At 42.2% G+C, this 19,441-nt stretch overlaps 2 protein-coding genes across 2 annotated transcripts in view; one reads left to right on the top strand and one right to left on the bottom strand.

Annotated features, from left to right (window-relative positions):
- Window positions 1–19,441, top strand: part of LOC142471206 (uncharacterized) — a 114,812-nt gene that overhangs the window by 11,144 nt on the left and 84,227 nt on the right.
- LOC142471221 (uncharacterized) overlaps window positions 8,973–19,441 on the bottom strand; it is a 42,131-nt gene continuing 31,662 nt past the window's right edge. The window contains 3 exon segments of the mRNA XM_075578019.1: window positions 8,973–9,135; window positions 9,137–10,124; window positions 10,789–10,896. Coding sequence (XP_075434134.1) covers window positions 8,988–9,135; window positions 9,137–10,124; window positions 10,789–10,896 — 1,244 coding nt within the window. The 3' untranslated portion in view covers window positions 8,973–8,987.

The following is a 19,441-nucleotide window of genomic DNA, read 5'->3' as shown; positions in this document are numbered from 1 at the left end:
GGAGTCCCCGCCTCTCTTGAAGATTTCTAACCTCTTGCTTGACCCATCCAACGGACCTGGAAGGGGGAGGGAAGGGGGGAAGGGAAGAGTGGGAAGGGTAACAGGAGTGGGAGACCAAACCAACTGAAAGAACAAAACAACAAATAACAAATGCACTCTAACCACTCTAATCAGGTCTTTAATGGTGAATATAGACCTAGACCCGAATGTCCTTGGGAAAAGATACTTCTCCAGACCCTTATGTACCAGGCTTCCCAAATCCAGACACAGAGAGTGTCCAGTATCCCATGGGACTTTGTTGGTGCTGAGGAGACATCAGGATGGGGCATGAAGACAACCCGAGCAGGGGCCGCACCCACCTCTGATCCAGCATTATAACACTTAACATATCTTACAACATAACTAACATTATAACCTAACTATGAATACCCTTATCAAACCATTTTAGAACTACAACTCCTAATTATAACACATGAGTGATCCCAATATGATTCTGATTCGTGCTGGAACCCAGCTAGGCCCTGACCGAGCTCCATGAACTACCAGCCTGAACTAACTAGGCCCTGGATGACCTCACAATTTAAACTACAGTACTTCCTAACTTTGTCTTCCTTTACAACTGTTAACCAGAGTATAGCCTCTCCCAGTCTAACTCAAGCGGCCACCTGTCCTCCTTACTATGTACAAAGTGTATATGCCCATGGGTGACCTATTCCTATTACTGGTGTCTAATATATCCCCTTTGTATTGCCGTCCTGAGAATTATAATCCCCTATTCCCTCCATATGCTCTTTTGAGATGGTCATTGTGGTTATACTACTTACCCTTAGTATGCAAGCTAGCTCCTTGGATCCTTAATGATCATCCCTTATGTACCTCCTATTTGACCCCTAAGATCTAGCATTATCCCCTCTAACCCCTCACCCTCCTGTTGCACCCAACTCCACCTTTCTTTCTTTTTATTTCCCCCCCCCTACCTCTTTCTATAACCGCTCTCCCTCTTTCAGATGCAGGCCCTCTCTTGATAAGCTTACAAATGACTGTGACCATATTCATTACTGTGGCCCCACATACCTTTCCAGTCGGCTGCCATCTTTTCTGAGGGCGGTCTGACTTGCTGCTGTAATATCTTGCTGCAGCCTGCCATCTTAAAATTGTGGCCTTCCCTCCCCCTTCCCCAAACCATACCTCTGTCCCAATTGTCCATCAACCCCATACCAGTACAGCTCTGTGTTCGTTGTCACGCGGCGACCCTTTATCAAGGGGGGAATGCATGCACCCCCAACCCGGTTCCGGACCCCCGCACAATCTGGCAGGCCTTCCTCCAGGACACTTGGTCATCGACGCCATTGCTGATCGCCACGTGTCCCCGGGTATAGGGGCACAGGTGTCTATCAGGCTGCTTCTCCGGCTTATTTTCCTCGCTGTCTCTTCCGGCTCTCCTAACATAATTGAGGATCCACATTCCCGGGTACATAGATAATAATTTTCCCCCTCTCTTCTGCAGGGCTCCGATTCCAGGACAGCTTTGTACACCTAGGACACACAATAGTACCTTTAAAAGTTAATTGGCTGGAAATAGAAGCAATCTTGGCTCTTTAGGCCCTCAGCTGGCCGCCCTATTCTCCCGGCCTCGTGTTGCTCTCCTCACTTCGCGCCAGGATGCCTCCGGGGATGGATCTTCATGAAAAGTGTGAGAAATTCGATTTTATTTCAAGTTTTTTAAGGAGTTCAGCACCTTCTTCTATAGACCGCATAGCCACAGCCCGGCCTCCTCTGATGACCAGTAATCCAAACGGGAAAGTCCAGCAATAACAGACGCCATTTTCCCTTAGAATTCTGGTCACTGGCTGTAGTCTGAGTCTACGGTCTAGCATGCTTGGGGACAGGTCTTGAAATACTTGTATCTGTATATCGTCAAATATTTTAATGGGGACATTTCTTGTAGCTTTGGCAAGATCTTCTTTGGTCTTCATAAAGTGAAAGCGGACAATCACATCTCTAGGGGTTTCCTCCCCTTGCGGCTTGGCCCTCAGTGCCCTATGGCATCGATCAAGCTGAATCTCTGTCTCTTGTTTTTTCAGGGAACACCGAGTTTAGCCATCGGGAGATAAAGTCCTCTACATTCTCCACTGATTCAGGTATCCACCTTACCCTTATATTATTTCTCCTGTCGCGGTTTTCTGCATCCTCTTGCCGCTCCATGATGCCTCAGATCTGCGCCTTCAGGAAGTTGGTAGTCTTTTCCTGCTTCTGCATTGCTATGGCTGTGGCCTCCATTCTCTTTTCCAATTCATCAGTTCTATCCCTTATTTGCCTATGTCCTTCCTCAGCTCCACTATTTCCGATTGGAAAAATTACTTGAGGTCATTAAACAGGGACCTCAGATCACTTTTTAAGTCTGCTCTGGTGACCAATTCTCTATCCTCCCCCGATTGTCTTGATTCCATCTCAGAATCAGACTCTCCTGACTCTCTTAATGGCGGTTCTCTTCCGGCTCGTGTGCTCTGTCGTAGCGAAATATGACTTAAGATCCTTAGATTCCTGCCAGTTTTTTGATCGCGTCGTCATCTCTATGTGTTCCGACACCTGCTTCCGACCTTTGATGTGGTTTGCGGGTGCTTATTAGTGTCAATTATGCGGTTATTGCGCTGGGTATCTGCGGAGCTAAAGAGCTAGGCTGCCATCTACCTGCGGCTGCGCATGCGCCTAGAAATACTGTAGGTTTAAGGCGAGAGAGCAGTAGAGGTGAAAGTAAGAAGCAACACATTTTAACTATGGCGTAGATGGAGAAGAAATGGGACAAACTGTCACACCTAGGCAAGGTGCTCTGGTGACAGGATATATGATACCATGGTATGGTACTGTGAAGGAAAAGGGGGGTATTAGATCAGACTTAGGAGGAAAAATGTGGATCTGAGTTTTAGACATTAAGTTTAAGTGGTCTGACTGGCATCCATGAGGATATAGCCAGGAGGGGGGTTGTGAAGAGAGTGGGGAGGGGTGGTGAGGATAAGGGTGGTGGTGAAGAGTAGGGAATGGTGAAGAGAAGGGGGGTGGTGAGGGGAAGGAGATAGGAGAAAGGGGAGAGGTGATGGAGGAGTGAGGAGAAAGGGGAGGGGTGAGAGGAAGGAGTGAAGAGAAGGGGGTTGGTGAGGGTGAGGTTGTTGGTGAGAAGGGGTGATTGGTGAGAGAAAGGGGTTGGTGAGAAGGGGGAGGATGAGAGGTGAGGAGAAGGGGTCAGGGGTAGGGAGGGTGATAATGAGGGGGAGGGGAAGCAGGAGTGGTGTGGAGGAGGGGGGATGGGTTAGCAGGAGGGGGAGAAATGGGATGAGAAGAAGGGGGTAGTGAGGGGAGAAGTGAGAAGTGAAGGGATTAGGAGAAGGCAGAGGAATGAGGACAAAGCGTGTGAGGGGAAGGAGGATTGTGAGGAGAAAGGGGGTTTGGTGAGAAGGTGGTATTGGTGAGAAGGGGGGTTGGTGAGAAGGGGGGACTGTTGAGGGGAAGGGGCAGGTGAGCGGGAGAGGTGTGGAGAAGGGGAAGTGAGAAGGGGGTATTGGTGAAGAGGGTGGGTGAGAAGGGGAGGAATAAGGAGAAGGGGTGAGGGGCAGAAGTGAGGAGGAAGGGGAGAAGTGAGAAGGGGGAGGGGTAAGGAGAGGGAGGGGGAGATGGAGAGGAAGGGGTGATGAGAAGGGGGTGGGGTGATGAGAAGGGTGAGGAGGGGAATGGAGGGAGACGGTAAGGGGTGAGAAGGGGCCAGTGTGACGGGGAGTCGTTTGGTGATTTTTTTTTTCTCTGACCATTTTTTTGCTGAAAACAGCTTTTATCGCCGACTTATCTGGGCTTACTGAAACGCTGTACGCTTTTTTGCCGATAAGGTGGCAATAAGTGGCTTATCGCTGCTTAGTGCATAGGCCCCCGTGTATTTATGTATTATTCATTTTTACTTTATTATCGTATGCAAATAAAACATTTCATTCTCTGAAAAAGCCTTTTGGTGTGTTCATGTTTTTACTCTTTAGATTTCAATTAAATAAACTTGACGTACATACAGTACTAAACATCTGTGTGATATTAGATCGTGCACACATGAACGGGAATAAGTGACAGGTTGCATTGCAATTAGATTTTTAAGACACAATAACTGACTTTGCCAACAATTGCCAACTTGAGTTTCTGGCCGGTATTACAGACAGTTTACATTGCTTTCACAATCTAATATCTACATTTGTCTAGGACTAATCCAGTGCCTACAACATTGAGTTCAAAACAAAAAGGAACAATTCCCAACATTTTCTTTATTTCTTGTTAATCAGGACATTTTTGCAGAAAATAAGTGCAAATTGAACATTCAAGAAAAGAAAACTAAATACAGGGTTTCCCATGATGAACAGGTTTTCCATGATGCATGTGTGGGGTTACTAGCAAGTCTTTCATTGTGTGTGACTTTTTTGATGCATAGAAATATTTTATTTATCAAAAAAAAAATTCCCCGCGTGGGACAATCACACAGCTTTAACTCCATGTGTGTTCGCTGGTGTGTGATGAGACTTTCAAAGTGAGTAAAAATATATATATGCCATGGGAAGTTCCATTTCCCACATTCATGGCTTCACTCTTGTATGAGTTTGTTTGGTGTGTAAGAAGACTTGATTATTCAGAAAAGCATTTCCCACATTTAGGAAAAACATACAGTGTGGCTTGTCTCATGAATTTTGAGGCAATAAAAAGCGGCTTTCCTAAAAATATTGAACGCAAGTCTCTCTCCTTTGTCTATTCTCTGAAATATTATAAAATTATATATGGAAGCAAAATATTTCCCACATTTATGGCACACATTATTTCTCTTCTGTATGAGTTGTCTGGTGTTGAAGAAGATTTGACCTGTGAGTAAAGCAATTCCCACACAAAGTTCAAGCATAAGGCTTTTCTCTTGTATGAATTATCTGATGTCGATTAAGAGCGGGCTTACTAGAAGTGTTTCCCAGTCAGTGAACGTATGACGTTTCTACCCTGTGTAGTGTCTGATGGATAACAAGATTTGATAGCAAAATGTTTTTCCACATTCATTACATTAATTAGGGCTTCTTCCCTCTTATGTGTAATCTCTGATGTTTAATATGACTATATCTGTGAGTAAACTATTTCCCACAGTCATTACTCTTATGTATAAATAAAAAATAAGTGCGCAACCCAAAAGACAACTCAATCGTGTAAAAGACAATGTCTAATAGTGATTTACATGTAATACTAATCCTTATAAAATGTGGTCACAATGAACAAAACATAAATATAAGGCACAACCCTACTGTGGAAGTGATAAATGTACATAAACCATACAAAACCGTTGGTGTTGGCATATGCTGCTATAATTAAAGAGTGGCTCAGCACTCCCACGAACTAGAGATAGGAAACAAGAAAAAAGCGCAAAACGCAAATAGTGAAGTATATCAAAATAAATGTTTTGGTAGTAAAAAGGTGAGTATTCTGCGTACATCAAGGTTACAGAACATTTGCATTTACGTGTATCAATACACGAAATTACCACACAGCAGTCATCAGGGTGGAGGGTTAGGAGGATGTATCTTTGGTCAATTTCCAGATGTCATCTGGGTCCTTCACGGTAACAGCAACCTGCATCCAGATCGTCCGAGGGATGAAAATGGTAAGACCACTTATTCGTCTGTCCCGTAATGCACACTATGTGTGTACTCCAAGGAAAGTTCATGCAGTCATCAGCTGGTTAGTTGGTAGCGTGGGTACATAGGAAAGTATTCCCACCACAGTCAATCTGACCGGCACTCGGCAATGATAGCCCGCCCAGGTGATCACGCATCGATATGACGTCACAGAGAAAAGGCGCAGCTTGCACAGTACACACCCGATCGGTATAACCAAGGGCTAATGGCACAAGAAAAACGCCTAACTAATCCCTTGCACACAATACTTGCAGGAAGGTATTAAAAAGGTACCACAATACAATAAAAATACAATCCTACGCGTTTCAAAGCTAAAAAGTGCTTCTTCATCAGGGTTAAATTCAATCTCGCTGCCCCCAGATACTAAATACACACACATCCTCCCTTATTGGTCAACCAATTAGGACCGGGAGCCAATCAGATGTGTTTGGTCAGTCGTAGGGGCATGACATTGGATTTGAATAAGATACACAACATTAAACATCACATCTTTATTCAATTGACAATTTAAACTCTGCAAAAGAAAATGTAAAAAAAGGGGTGGGGGGAAAGAAAAACAATTGTTAGAACAAAATACAGCATAATAATACTCATAATCCCTGCGACTCTGCAGTACAACTCCCCCCCCTTTATCCGCTTGTCTGATAATTAAATCTTTATTATCTCTAAGCATTTTAAGAGCAAGATTTTCCTTCACATTTAAATTCTGCCTGATTTTGCCTATATCAAAATCCTGTACCAAGCTATTTAGTTCATTATTCACCACTGTAAAGAATGTGTCTATGTGATGTCCTTTTGATTGTGCTGGATAGAACTTTGACTGAGCCTTAAAAGGTGTATGTCTGATAGCAGGTGCAGGGTTTTGGGCTGAAGAATTGACTGATACACTAAGGGTTGGTTGTACAACAGGAGCGGACTCCATCTCACTCTTTAGAAAATGCCTCTTGAGTGTTAAATTCCACGTAAACTTGTGTAGGTCTTTGATCAATTGAAATGAATTAGGTCCACAGGACTGTGAAAAGGTCAATCCTCTACTTAGCACTTTAACTTGATCTTGTGTCAAAATGCTAGTAGAGAGATTAAAAATACCCTTATTTACTGGGGAGACCCTTCTTGATGACTCTCTTTTCTTTTGGAGGTTGGCACCACCTCTAGTTCCTCGTCTGACAAAGATCTTTTTCTTTGTCTGACTGGGGGAAGATCTAATACAATCTCTCTTGTCTTCACCTCTTTCCCTAATGGGGGTGCCAATCTCGACTTGACCATTTCTAAAAAAGATGGTGATGAATGGCCTGGGGAGCGTGAATAAATATTACATTTAGGTATAACCTTAGGTGAATATGAATGAGACTCTGTCCGATTTGTAGTATATTCTTTAGTGCTCTTTTGATGATAGGGGTTAGACCTAAAATTAGGTTTGTAATCTCTAATGTAATTTTTACCTCTGTAATTTGGGTTACGAACATGATTATCATGTTGGTAGTGGGAATATTCTCCCTTTGTATTGTTACCTCCATCATTATCATGAAAATTTCCTCACGCTCTAGACAGAGAAATCCTCATGATCAGAACTATAGGTCTAACGACCGGTCACGTGGAAATTTTCATGATAATGATGGAGGTAACAATACAAAGGGAGAATATTCCCACTACCAACACTAAACACTGGGCCATTTTGAGTAATGACCCGGTTTTGGGTGACCACCTGATCAAGAAACCTAGATTTACTTATAGGAAGGTTACTAATCTGAAAAATACCTTAGCACCTAGCGATATTGGACAATTGATGTGTCCTAGAATGAACAACAGTTGGCTTGGTATTAAACCAATGGGGAATTTTAACTGTGCAAAATGTTCTGTCTGTAAATTTATGCATCCGAATCGTAAAACTTTCACTTCTAAAAAAACTAAGGAGGTCTTTACTATTGAAGATTTTATAACATGTGATTCAGTATATAGTTTATCTGCTCGGTTGTGCCTGTGGGTTATACTATGTAGGTAGAACCAAACGTAATTTGAAAACACGAATACAGGAACATATTCGTAATATTAGGAATGGCTTTGAGAAACACAGTGTTTCAAGACATTTTCTGATTCATCATCAGAAAGACCCCTCCCTTTTGACCTTCAAAGGTATTAAACATGTATCGTGTAATAGGAGGGGAGGAGACAGATTAAAGGCTCTTTCTGCCCAAGAATCATTTTGGATCCATAAATTGGACTGTATGGCTCCCAAAGGGTTAAATGAAGACCTAGATGTTTGGGCATTCTATTAGGTGACTAATGTCCATGTCACTTTAGGATGTATTAAGTGTAATGTTCTACCTTGTAATTGGGGACTCCTGAAGTCTATTAGTTCCATTGAACAAGCTTATTTCATATATTTTTATGGGTGTTGTTAATATGTTCAAGCGTTATTTAACGCTATGAACAAATGTTTATTAACAAATGCTGTATTTTGTTCTAACAATTGTTTTTCTTTCCCCCCACCCCTTTTTTTACATTTTCTTTTGCAGAGTTTAAATTGTCAATTGAATAAAGATGTGATGTTTAATGTTGTGTATCTTATTCAAATCCAATGTCATGCCCCTACGACTGACCAAACACATCTGATTGGCTCCCGGTCCTAATTGGTTGACCAATAAGGGAGGATGTGTGTGTATTTAGTATCTGGGGGCAGCGAGATTGAATTTAACCCTGATGAAGAAGCACTTTTTAGCTTTGAAACGCGTAGGATTATATTTTTATTGTATTGTGGTACCTTTTTTATACCTTCCTGCAAGTATTGTGTGCAAGGGATTAGTTAGGCATTTTTCTTGTGCCATTAGCCCTTGGTTATACCGATCGGGTGTGTACTGTGCAAGCTGTGCCTTTTCTCTGTGACGTCATATCGATGCGTGATCACCTGGGCGGGCTATCATTGCCGAGTGCCGGTCAGATTGACTGTGGTGGGAATACTTTCCTATGTACCCACGCTACCAACTAACCAGCTGATGACTGCATGAACTTTCCTTGGAGTACACACATAGTGTGCATTACAGGACAGACGAATAAGTGGTCTTACCATTTTCATCCCTCGGACGATCTGGATGCAGGTTGCTGTTACCGTGAAGGACCCAGATGACATCTGGAAATTGACCAAAGATACATCCTCCTAACCCTCCACCCTGATGACTGCTGTGTGGTAATTTCGTGTATTGATACACGTAAATGCAAATGTTCTATAACCTTGATGTACGCAGAATACTCACCTTTTTACTACCAAAACATTTATTTTGATATACTTCACTATTTGCATTTTGCGCTTTTTTCTTGTTTCCCATTACACTTATGTGGCTTCTCTCCTGTGTGTGTTCTCTGATGCACAATAAGACTACATTTGAAAGCGACGTCATTCCCACATTCATTGCATTTATGAGGCTTCTCTCCTGTGTGCTCTGAGATGTTCAGCAAGATTATATTTGCGGGTGAAATGTTTCCCACATTCAATGCATTTGTGAGGCTTCTCTCCTGTGTGTGTTTTCTGATGTACAATAAGACTAGATTTGAAAGTAAACTGTTTCCCACATTCATTGCATTTATGAGGCTTCTCTCCTGTGTGTGTTTTCTGATGAACAATAAGATTAGATTTGTAAGTAAACTGTTTCCCACAATCCTTGCATTGATGAGGCTTCTCTCCAGTGTGTGTTTTCTGATGTTCAACAAGATAAGATTTGCGGTTGAAGTGTTTCCCACATTCATTGCATTTATGTGGCTTCTCTCCTGTGTGCGTTTTCTGATGTACAGTAAGATCATATTTGAAAGTAAATGGTTTCCCACATTCATTGCATTTATGAGGCTTCTCTCCTGTGTGTGTTTTCTGATGCGGAACAAGACTATATTTGGAAGCAAACTGTTTTCCACATTCATTGCATTTGTGAGGCTTCTCCCCTGTGTGTGTTCTCTGATGCGCAACAAGAGTATATTTGGAAGCAAACTGTTTCCCACATTCACTGCATTTATGAGGCTTCTCCCCTGTGTGTGTTTTCTGATGCGCAACAAGAGTATATTTGGAAGAAAACGGTTTCCCACATTCATTACATTTATGAAGCATCTCTCCTGTGTGCTTTCTCTGATGTACAACAAGATTTGATTTGTAAGTAAACTGTTTCCCACATTCATTGCATTTATAAGGCTTCTCTCCTGTGTGTGTTTTCTGATGTTCAACAAGATTAGATTTGCGGTTGAAGTGTTTCCCACATTCCTTGCATTTATGTGGCTTCTCTCCTGTGTGCGTTTTCTGATGTACAATAAGATAAGATTTGTAAGCAAAGTGTCTCCCACATTCATTGCATTTATGACACTTTCCCTCTGAGGGGAAATTGATATTTTCCATTGTCCTATCTGTTGAACAGGCTGCAGTGTGGATCCAGCTCATGGATCCATCTATTGGAAGGAAATTCACAGTGAGTGTATCATAACAGTATAATCTAACATTTCATTCACTATGAGCATAATTTGACAATGAGGGGTATTGGCTTTTTGGTGATAACACTTTCGAGTTTAGTTATATGTTCTATGCCACTTTATGTATTGGCTGCCATCTCTCTATATGTAATCATTACAAAGACAATTCAGAACTTGAATATGGAAACAAAACAAATAGAAAAAAAAGACTCCTCACCATGCTTCTATATAATATCACCACCCCTTAAGGAAAAGGTGATGCTCCTAAGATGGGCCACCGGACTTCCCGGTGTGATGCTCCCTATTGTTCGCAACCACATGTTCGGGGATCTCCCCCAGGGTGACAAACAGAATTCTGATCTTGGGATTCTGATCAACCCCTAGAAAACTAGCATTTTAATGATGATTTACCTGGAATGACACAAGGACCTACAGTATGGCATGCCCTGGGCCGTAGCAGGTATATTATTAGAGTAATCTAAAGGTTTAAATAAGGAATTTTTCCTAATTACTACTAGTAATGGTGCACAACATAATTTCCTTGAGTACATACCTACACATAAATTTGAATTGTAATAATTTTTCTCTGCACATGGGGGAAATATGGGCCCTGAACTGCTTTCTTCACACTTGTTCTACTCACCTGTGCTGGTATCTTCAAGGCTTTCCATCTCCTGAGCTTCCAGGTGACTCTTCACACTCGGCCCCTCTATTTGCTCAGCCCTTGGTACAATTTCATCTTTAACTTCACCTGCTCAAATCATTCAATACCAATTACATTTTCTTATTTCATTGACTTTCTCATATTTAATACATATTCTACTTAATGTGTTTTACTGTTTTACACATGACAGTGGGTACCAAATTGGATAGCTTCTCACCATGTCTATAAGCGGCATATGAGAGTGACGGAATTTCTCTACTATGCTTGTGGTATGTGGAGGCACTTAGAAACCCAGGAAAAGAGTGCAGATTGAGCATGCAAGCAAGCAGTCTCCCAAAAAGGTCACAGTCACAAACAAGTCTAGACAAGAAGACTCTTTTTCAGAGGGGTCATATGTATTTCAGCAATATTCGGGGGCGAATATTGGGATTCATCCAAACAGGTGGGGTTAGATGAAGATTTGGATTTTCATTTAGACCTTGTAGACCCCTTAATTAAGGCAATGAGGTAAATACTGGAGTTACAAGACACAGAAGAATAACGCATAAAATAAGAAATTATTCATGGGCTCACAAAGGAAGATGAGATATTTTCCCCTGCACAAGGTTATAAATGGGGTGATGGAGGCTGAGTGGACACAGCCAGACAAGAAATTGCTTGCTCTTAAAAGATTTGCCGGGATGATTTCTATTGAGAAAAATTGGTCAGGTTTTTGGGAAGCCCTCCTAAAGTTTACGCTGCAATCACAAGGATTGCTAGAAAAATGAAGTTGCATGTCAAGGAGCTGTATCCTTCAAAGACGCTATGGACTGAAAAATGGAGTGCGTCATAGGAAACTATTTTTTAGTATGCAAACCAACAGTAGCAATAACATCCCTATCCAAAGCCATGCACATCGGATCAGCTTACAGTACATGGAAGAAACACTCAAGAAGGATACAATGAGAGGATTGATACCGAGTGCTCTTACAGAAATTAAGTTGAGACCAGATCAGCAAGATCCATGGCACTTTCAATGGCAGTGAGAAAGGCACCATTTTAGCTGAGACATTGGGTATATAGAATATATGTCCAAGCACATCAAAAATGTGTAAAAATTAATTATAATTAAATGGTCATACTAGACATATACTGCAAAAAATGTGAAAACTATATCAAACCACAGATAAGCAGCTGAAGTTTAACATATATTAGAGAGTAAAATACTGTATATGTGACCTAGACAAATAACACCACAGTGCAAATATATATAATAATAAACATCTCTTTATAAGTAGAGGGTCTGCAGTTGTACTGGAAAGGCTGAGGTCAAGATAATGCCAGCTAGATAAAGAGAAAAAGAAGAAAACGCAAGACCCTCATAGTGTAGTATGTAAAAATAGAATTTGTATATGGAAGGTAAAATATGTACGTACAGAATAGAAATGCTATATAGGCATGCAGTTATTGTGACAGATATAAGGGGATGGTAGTGGAAAGTGTATATGTTGCCCCTCAATTATTGCAGAGTTTCTGCCATAATTAAGCCCCAGGGAGATGCAGTGTGTAATTTTGGATTATTGCGTCTCCTATTGGGTCCCTGGGGCGGAGCACTTGGAGAGTAGGGTGGGCCAGTGCTCCACGTTTTGGAGATTTACCAGATAGAATCCAGACCAGGACTTCTAGCTCTACCTGATCTCACACATCTGCAACTGCTAATAAAGAGGAGCACCTGTTAAAGCCTGCCTGTGAGCAGACCAATTTGTTTTCAGAGAAGCTTGTACTAAGAGAACAGTGTTTTGTGCTCAGTGGAGCAAGGACTTTTGTTTGTTTTTATTTATTCATGTTATCTGCTGTAACATCTTAATGGCAAAATAAACAGGCCAAAGCTTTATTTTCACCTCTGTGTCAGAAGACTGTCTCCGCTACCAGAAGTGGTGAAAGTGGTGATTCCTGGATGAAAGGTACATAGCAAAAGGGTACTTTTGTCACAGTATAAAAAACAGTAATGGATAAGGCACTTCCACGACTGCTGCACAGGATCCATAGACAGCCACCACGTCTTCTTTCACAGGCTACGATATGGCCACGGATGCCGAATTTGTTCACCCTCACAACTCTGCTCCTCCAAGGAACGGGATAGCCAGAGTTGGTGAGGGAGTAGAAGAATATCAATCGAGATACAGCTCTTGGGTACTGCGCGTCTCAACCTCCAATCAGCACACCAGAGAGGGGGAACTCCATGCATCGACAGGCGGAACCACAGAGTGACGTGTACCGTGTCACAATCTTCAACCAATCACAGCTACGGTCACAGATGGGAAACAGTGCGTTCTCAGCATTCAGGGAAGCTGTGATTGGTTGGAGTTTGTGACCCGGTACACGTCACTCTGTGGTTCCGCCTGTTGACACGTGGGGTTCCCTCTCTCTGCTGTGCTGATTGGAGGTTGAGACGCGCAGTACCCAAGAGCTGTAACTGCTGGAGAAAGCGGATCTCGAATGATATTCTTCTACTCCCTCACCAACTCTGGCTATCCCATTCCTTGGAGGAGCAGAAATGTGAGGGTGAACAACTTCGGAGTCCGTGGTCATATCGTAGCCTGTGAAGGAAGACGTGGTGCCTTCTGTGGATCCTGTGCAGCAGTCGTGGCAGCGCCTGATCCATTTTGGTTTTTATACCTACAGTACATGCCTATATATAGTATTTCTATTCTGTACGTTCATATTTTACCTTCCATATATAAATTCTATTGTTACATACTACAGTATGAGGGTCTTGCGCTTTCTTCCTTTTCCCCTGAGACATTGGGTGGCAGACTCCACCACAAAGAACAATCTATGTTCTCTGCCTTTGAAAGGAGAATATATCTATCAGCCGAAAACGGGATGCAATATCCAATGTTAGTGGGAACTGTGTTCCTGCCGCAGGAGAGAACAGCGAAGTGTTTTTATAATTCTCAGAATGTGTTACATGCATGCCAAAGTCCCTCGTTCTTGAAAACCATTCTCATGGCAAATCAGCATGGAGGATCCGTCGGAAGGGAAAAATTTGCATTAAATAAGCTGGGCCCCTGCAATTCACTGTGGGAGGAAGGCGCGTGCAGTTCACAGCTGTATGGGCTCAATCTGTAAGAGACAGGTGGGTTCTTTAAGTCATCCAATAAGGTTACCATCTGGAGTTCACTCAGAAACAAGAGGAAGATAATTTTTGATTTCCAGCAGTACATGGTGCATAGAAATCGAAGGATTAGAACGTATCCTAATGAACCTAACACGGAATCAAGTGATACGGGAAGTCCCTCTTTCTCAAAAAAGAACAGGATACTACTCCAGAATATTTCTGGTCAGAAAAGTACATGGAGAATTCAGAGCAGTACTGGATCTCAGGAGGTTCAATACTTTCCCCAAACTAAGAAAATTCAAGATAGTATCATTAAACACAATTATTGAAGATGTCAAGCCAAAGAACTGGCTGGTTTCAATAGACCTGAACGATGCATATCTGTGCATACCCATCACACAGAGCCATCAGAGATTCTTCATAATTCCATTAAGGGGAAGCATTATATATACACTGCCATCCCTTTTGGATTAGCACCTTTACCAAGGTAGTAGTTCCATTGGTGATTGAGTTGAGATTAGAGAGCTATCCAGATATATCCATGACTGGATGAACAGGAAGAATTATTGCTAACATCAAGACAAAAGGTGTTACTGTCAAACACACACATAGTAATCAAAATCCTTGAATATCATGGGTGATGGGCAAGATTCCATATGAAACCACTGCGGAGAACATTCTTAGATCAATGGAACACAGCTCCAAAATATCTAGAGCAAAATATTTACATATCTCCCAGAACAGGACTGGATCCAAGATGCTGGGAAATCCCACAAAATCTACATAATACACGATCCCTCCAGGAAGGTGATTGAATAACAATAACCAACAATCAGTTCTGGATGGGGAGTGCAGATGGGAAGACGGTTGGCACACGGAAGATGGCCAAGGTCCTACAAAAGAGCTTCCAGCAAACATGCTAAAAATGCGCGCAGTGAAGAACGTGATCAAAAAATGTCATGCTTGTATTAAAGACAATAATATAAGAGTAGAATCTGACAATATTGCCATGGTAAAATACATTGCAAAAGAAGAAGGAACCAGAAGTGGGAGATTCAAATAATTTATGTCTTAGGAAGACCACACGAACAACATCACAGCGGTTCATATTCCCAGATGCAAAAGAAAATGCGGCAGCTGACTTTTTGAGCCGAACAAGAATCCGTCCAGATGAATGGGAATTAGATGTTGGGATATCTTACTAGCTGATGTATCCCCAGGGTCAGCAGCCCCAGAGAGGGCTCCATGAGGTCTATACCAAAAACAAAACAAATTGACTGCTTCTGCTCAAGGCTTTCATATGAGCACTCGAATAAGACAAGAAGAACATGGTTTGCCCATCTGGTGAATATGGCAATAGATCCCACATGGCATCTCCCAGTCTTTCAGGGGACATGGAGGTTAGGTGGCACATACTGAAAAAGAAGGGATGTTCAGATAAGGAAATTGCAACTCTAATGCCAGCCAGGAACACCTCAATTTCATTAATATACCGTTGACTTCAAGACTGGTGTCAGAAGAAAAATTAAGATTTTTCTGTTCTCTCTTTTTAGTCATTGATAGAATTTTTGCAAGATGGTTTTGACAAGGGTTTCAGTCTGAGTTACTTAAAAGGACAGGTTTCAGCATTATCTGCACTACTAGAGAGGAATTTAGCATCAGACACCTTCCCAACTTGCTTTTTTCCTCCATTTTCCAAGATACACCCTTTCCTCTGTTGCTCTACTGCTAAAACTCTAACGCAGGCCTTTATCCTCTCCCATCTCGTTTATTGTAACCTTCTACTGTCCAGCCTTCCCGGCTCTCACCTGTCTCCCCTACAATCTGAAGGGGAGGAACTAGCAAATTTAGTACCCAGTGCAGTGATTGGAGACCCAGAAAAGAAAATAACGGTAAACTATACATATACATATACATATATACATATATACATATATATATATACAGTATATATATCCCAGCCTCTGTTTAAAAGCTGTGTTTAAAACAGCATGCAGTGGCTTGAGGATTGGCTTGTGTAATACGAGCTTGAGACAAAAGGTGGCACTGAGTGCTCATTTGCATGTCATTTCCCAGAATCCCTTGCTGCAGTGGAAGCGCTGTATGCTGGGTGACAATGGGGAAAGACAGGGTTGCAGACCTGTCTAAGACATGCAAATGAACATACAGTAATATTTACAGTTGCTATATATATATATATATATATATATATATATATATATATATATATATATATATAAATATATAATCACCACTGTCATTAAGGTTATGGTGGGTAAAAAAAGTGACAAAAACCCTCCACAATAAAGCATAAAGCAACTGTACAGTAAATATTACTGTATGTTCATTTGCATGTCTTAGACAGGTCTGCAACCCTGTCTTTCCCCATTGTCACCCAGCATACAGCACTTCCACTGCAGCAAGGGATTCTGGGAAATGACATGCAAATGAGCACTCAGTGCCACCTTTTGTCTCAAGCTCGTATTACACAAGCCAATCCTCAAGCCAATGCATGCTGTTTTAAACACAGCTTTTAAACAGAGGCTGGAATGAGATGCAAAGCCATTAGACCTACTCACATACATGTTTCAACCTTGATGGGTATCATCAGTGTGAGGCTGGTCTTAATGGCTAGCAGGTTTGAGACTAGACTAGGTAATCACCACTGTCATTAAGGTTATGGTGGGTAAAAAAGTGACAAAAACCCTCCACAGTAAAGCATAAAGCAACTGTAACTATTACTGTATGTTCATTTGCATGTCTTAGACAGGTCTGCAACCCTGTCTTTCCCCATTGTCACCCAGCATACAGCACTTCCACTGCAGCAAGGGATTCTGGGAAATGACATGCAAATGAGCACTCAGTGCCACCTTTTGTCTCAAGCTCGTATTACACAAGCCAATCCTCAAGCCAATGCATGCTGTTTTAAACACAGCTTTCAAACAGAGGCTGGGATGAGATGCAAAGCCATTAGACCTACTCACATACATGTTTCAACCTTGATGGGTATCATCAGTGTGAGGCTGGTCTTAATGGCTAGCAGGTTTGAGACTAGACTAGGTAATCACCACTGTCATTAAGGTTATGGTGGGTAAAAAAAGTGACAAAAACCCTCCACAGTAAAGCATAAAGCAACTGTAAATATTACTGTATGTTCATTTGCATGTCTTAGACAGGTCTGCAACCCTGTCTTTCCCCATTGTCACCCAGCATACAGCACTTCCACTGCAGCAAGGGATACCCACCATAACCTTAATGACAGTGGTGATTACCTAGTCTAGTCTCAAACCTGCTAGCCATTAAGACCAGCCTCACACTGATGATACCAATCAAGGTTGAAACATGTATGTGAGTAGGTCTAATGGCTTTGCATCTCATCCCAGCCTCTGTTTAAAAGCTGTGTTTAAAACAGCATGCATTGGCTTGAGGATTGGCTTGTGTAATACGAGCTTGAGACAAAAGGTGGCACTGAGTGCTCATTTGCATGTCATTTCCCAGAATCCCTTGCTGCAGTGGAAGTGCTGTATGCTGGGTGACAATGGGGAAAGACAGGGTTGCAGACCTGTCTAAGACATGCAAATGAACATACAGTAATATTTACAGTTGCTATATATATATATATATATATATAAAACAAAAAACTACAAAATATATATATATATATATATATATATATATATATATATATATATATATATAGTGGCAGGATGGCCGTGGTAAGTGAGGAGACAACACGTCTTTTCCGGTGAAATAATGCTGTTGGGTTTATTTGTCCAAAAACGGTAACTAAACAATGGGTACACTGTCCCTTTAAAATTGAAATGAAACCAAATCCTAACCCCGGTCGGGGTACTAGCTAAACAAAAGTGCAGGCTAACTATCTGGCTGGCTAGCTAACCTATTCCAGCCCAGTACAGCAAACGCAGTTGGCTCCTTACCTGGGAGCTTTATTCTTCCCTCTTGGGACAGGATCGCTTTGGGCAGCTTGTGGCTGTCTTAACACTCCTCTGTCTTCCCTCTATGCCTCAGAGAGAGAGACTGCCGCCCCAGAGGCATTTCCTCTTCTTGTTTTTAAAGCAGGTGAAGGAGCTTAATTCAAATCACCTGTGGTCTGCTTAACAAGCTGAGTTAACCCCTCGTTTACTGGATAGCATACATACTGCCATCTCCTATTCACATACACGGAGTCAATGACCCTGTCACATATCCCCCTTCCCAGCGTAACGTTACCGAGTGGAGCGGCCCGTGCACCGAGACTGTGCACCCTAGAGAGTGCATCAGCATTACCGTGCAGTATGCCTGGCCGATGTTGGATCGTAAAGTTAAAAGGTTGCAACGACAGGAACCAACGGGTAACTCTCGAGTTCTTTTCTTTATTTCTGTGCATCCACTGTAGTGGTGCATGATCTGTTACGAGTGTAAAAGACCTGCCTAAAAGGTAATATTTCAATGTGTCTGTTGCCCACTTTACGGCCAAACACTCTTTTTCTACTGTGGCATATCTTTGTTCGCGGGGACACAATTTGCGACTTAAATAGAGGACCGGGTGTTCCTCTTCACCGACAAACTGTGACAGTACTGCTCCGAGACCTACTTCGGAGGCGTCCGTTTGTAAAAAAAAACTCCTTTTTAAAATCCGGGGCTACCAAGACTGGGTGACTACAGAGCGTTGTGCGTAGGTCTACAAATGCGGTCTCCGCATTACTGTTCCATTTTACAACATCAGGTGCCTTTGCCTTTACTAGATCTGAAAGCTGTGCAGCCCGGGTTGCAAAATGGGGTATAAATCGCCTGTAGTAACATACAATGCCCAGAAACGTCCTAACTTGTTTCTTTTTTAGGGGACGGGGCCAACTCTCAATGGCTTCAACTTTATTGAGCTGGGGTTTTACTGTCCCCCTTCCCACAACATAGCCAGGATATTTTGCCTCTGCTAGGCCGACTGAACATTTAGCGGGATTGGCTGTAAGACCCGCCTCCCGAAAGGTTCTTAACACTGCTTCAACCTTTCCTAGATGTGAGTCCCAATCTGGACTGAATTACCACATCGTCTAAGTACGCTGAGGCGTAGTACGAGTGTGGGTGTAGCAATTTATTCATCAACCTTTGAAAGGTTGCAGGCGCCCCATGAAGACCAGAGGGTAAAACAGTATACTGAAATAGACCATCAGGTGTGGAGAAGGCCGTTTTCTCTTTTGCTGACCTTGTTAAGGGGATTTGCCAATAACCCTTTGTAAGATCTACTGTAAAGTGGTTAGAAAACGAGCCCTCGCCAACTTCTCAATTAACTCGTCTACCCGTGGCATAGGATAGGCATCAAACTTCGAGACTTCATTTACCTTTCTAAAGTCGTTACAGAACCGTATTGTCCCATCTGGCTTAGGTACCAAGACAATAGGGCTGGACCATTGACTATGGGACTCCTCAATTATGCCTAGATCTAGCATTTTCTTTACCTCCGACTGAATAGACCCTCTTCTAGCTTCTGGGATTCTATAAGGTCTTATCTTAATGACTACCCCTGGCTTGGTG

This window comes from Ascaphus truei, chromosome 20, assembly GCF_040206685.1.
Source record: "Ascaphus truei isolate aAscTru1 chromosome 20, aAscTru1.hap1, whole genome shotgun sequence".
Lineage (NCBI taxonomy): Eukaryota > Metazoa > Chordata > Amphibia > Anura > Ascaphidae > Ascaphus > Ascaphus truei.
The sequence above is the reverse complement of the archived record's forward strand: the minus strand, read 5'-3'. Positions and strand labels throughout refer to the sequence as shown.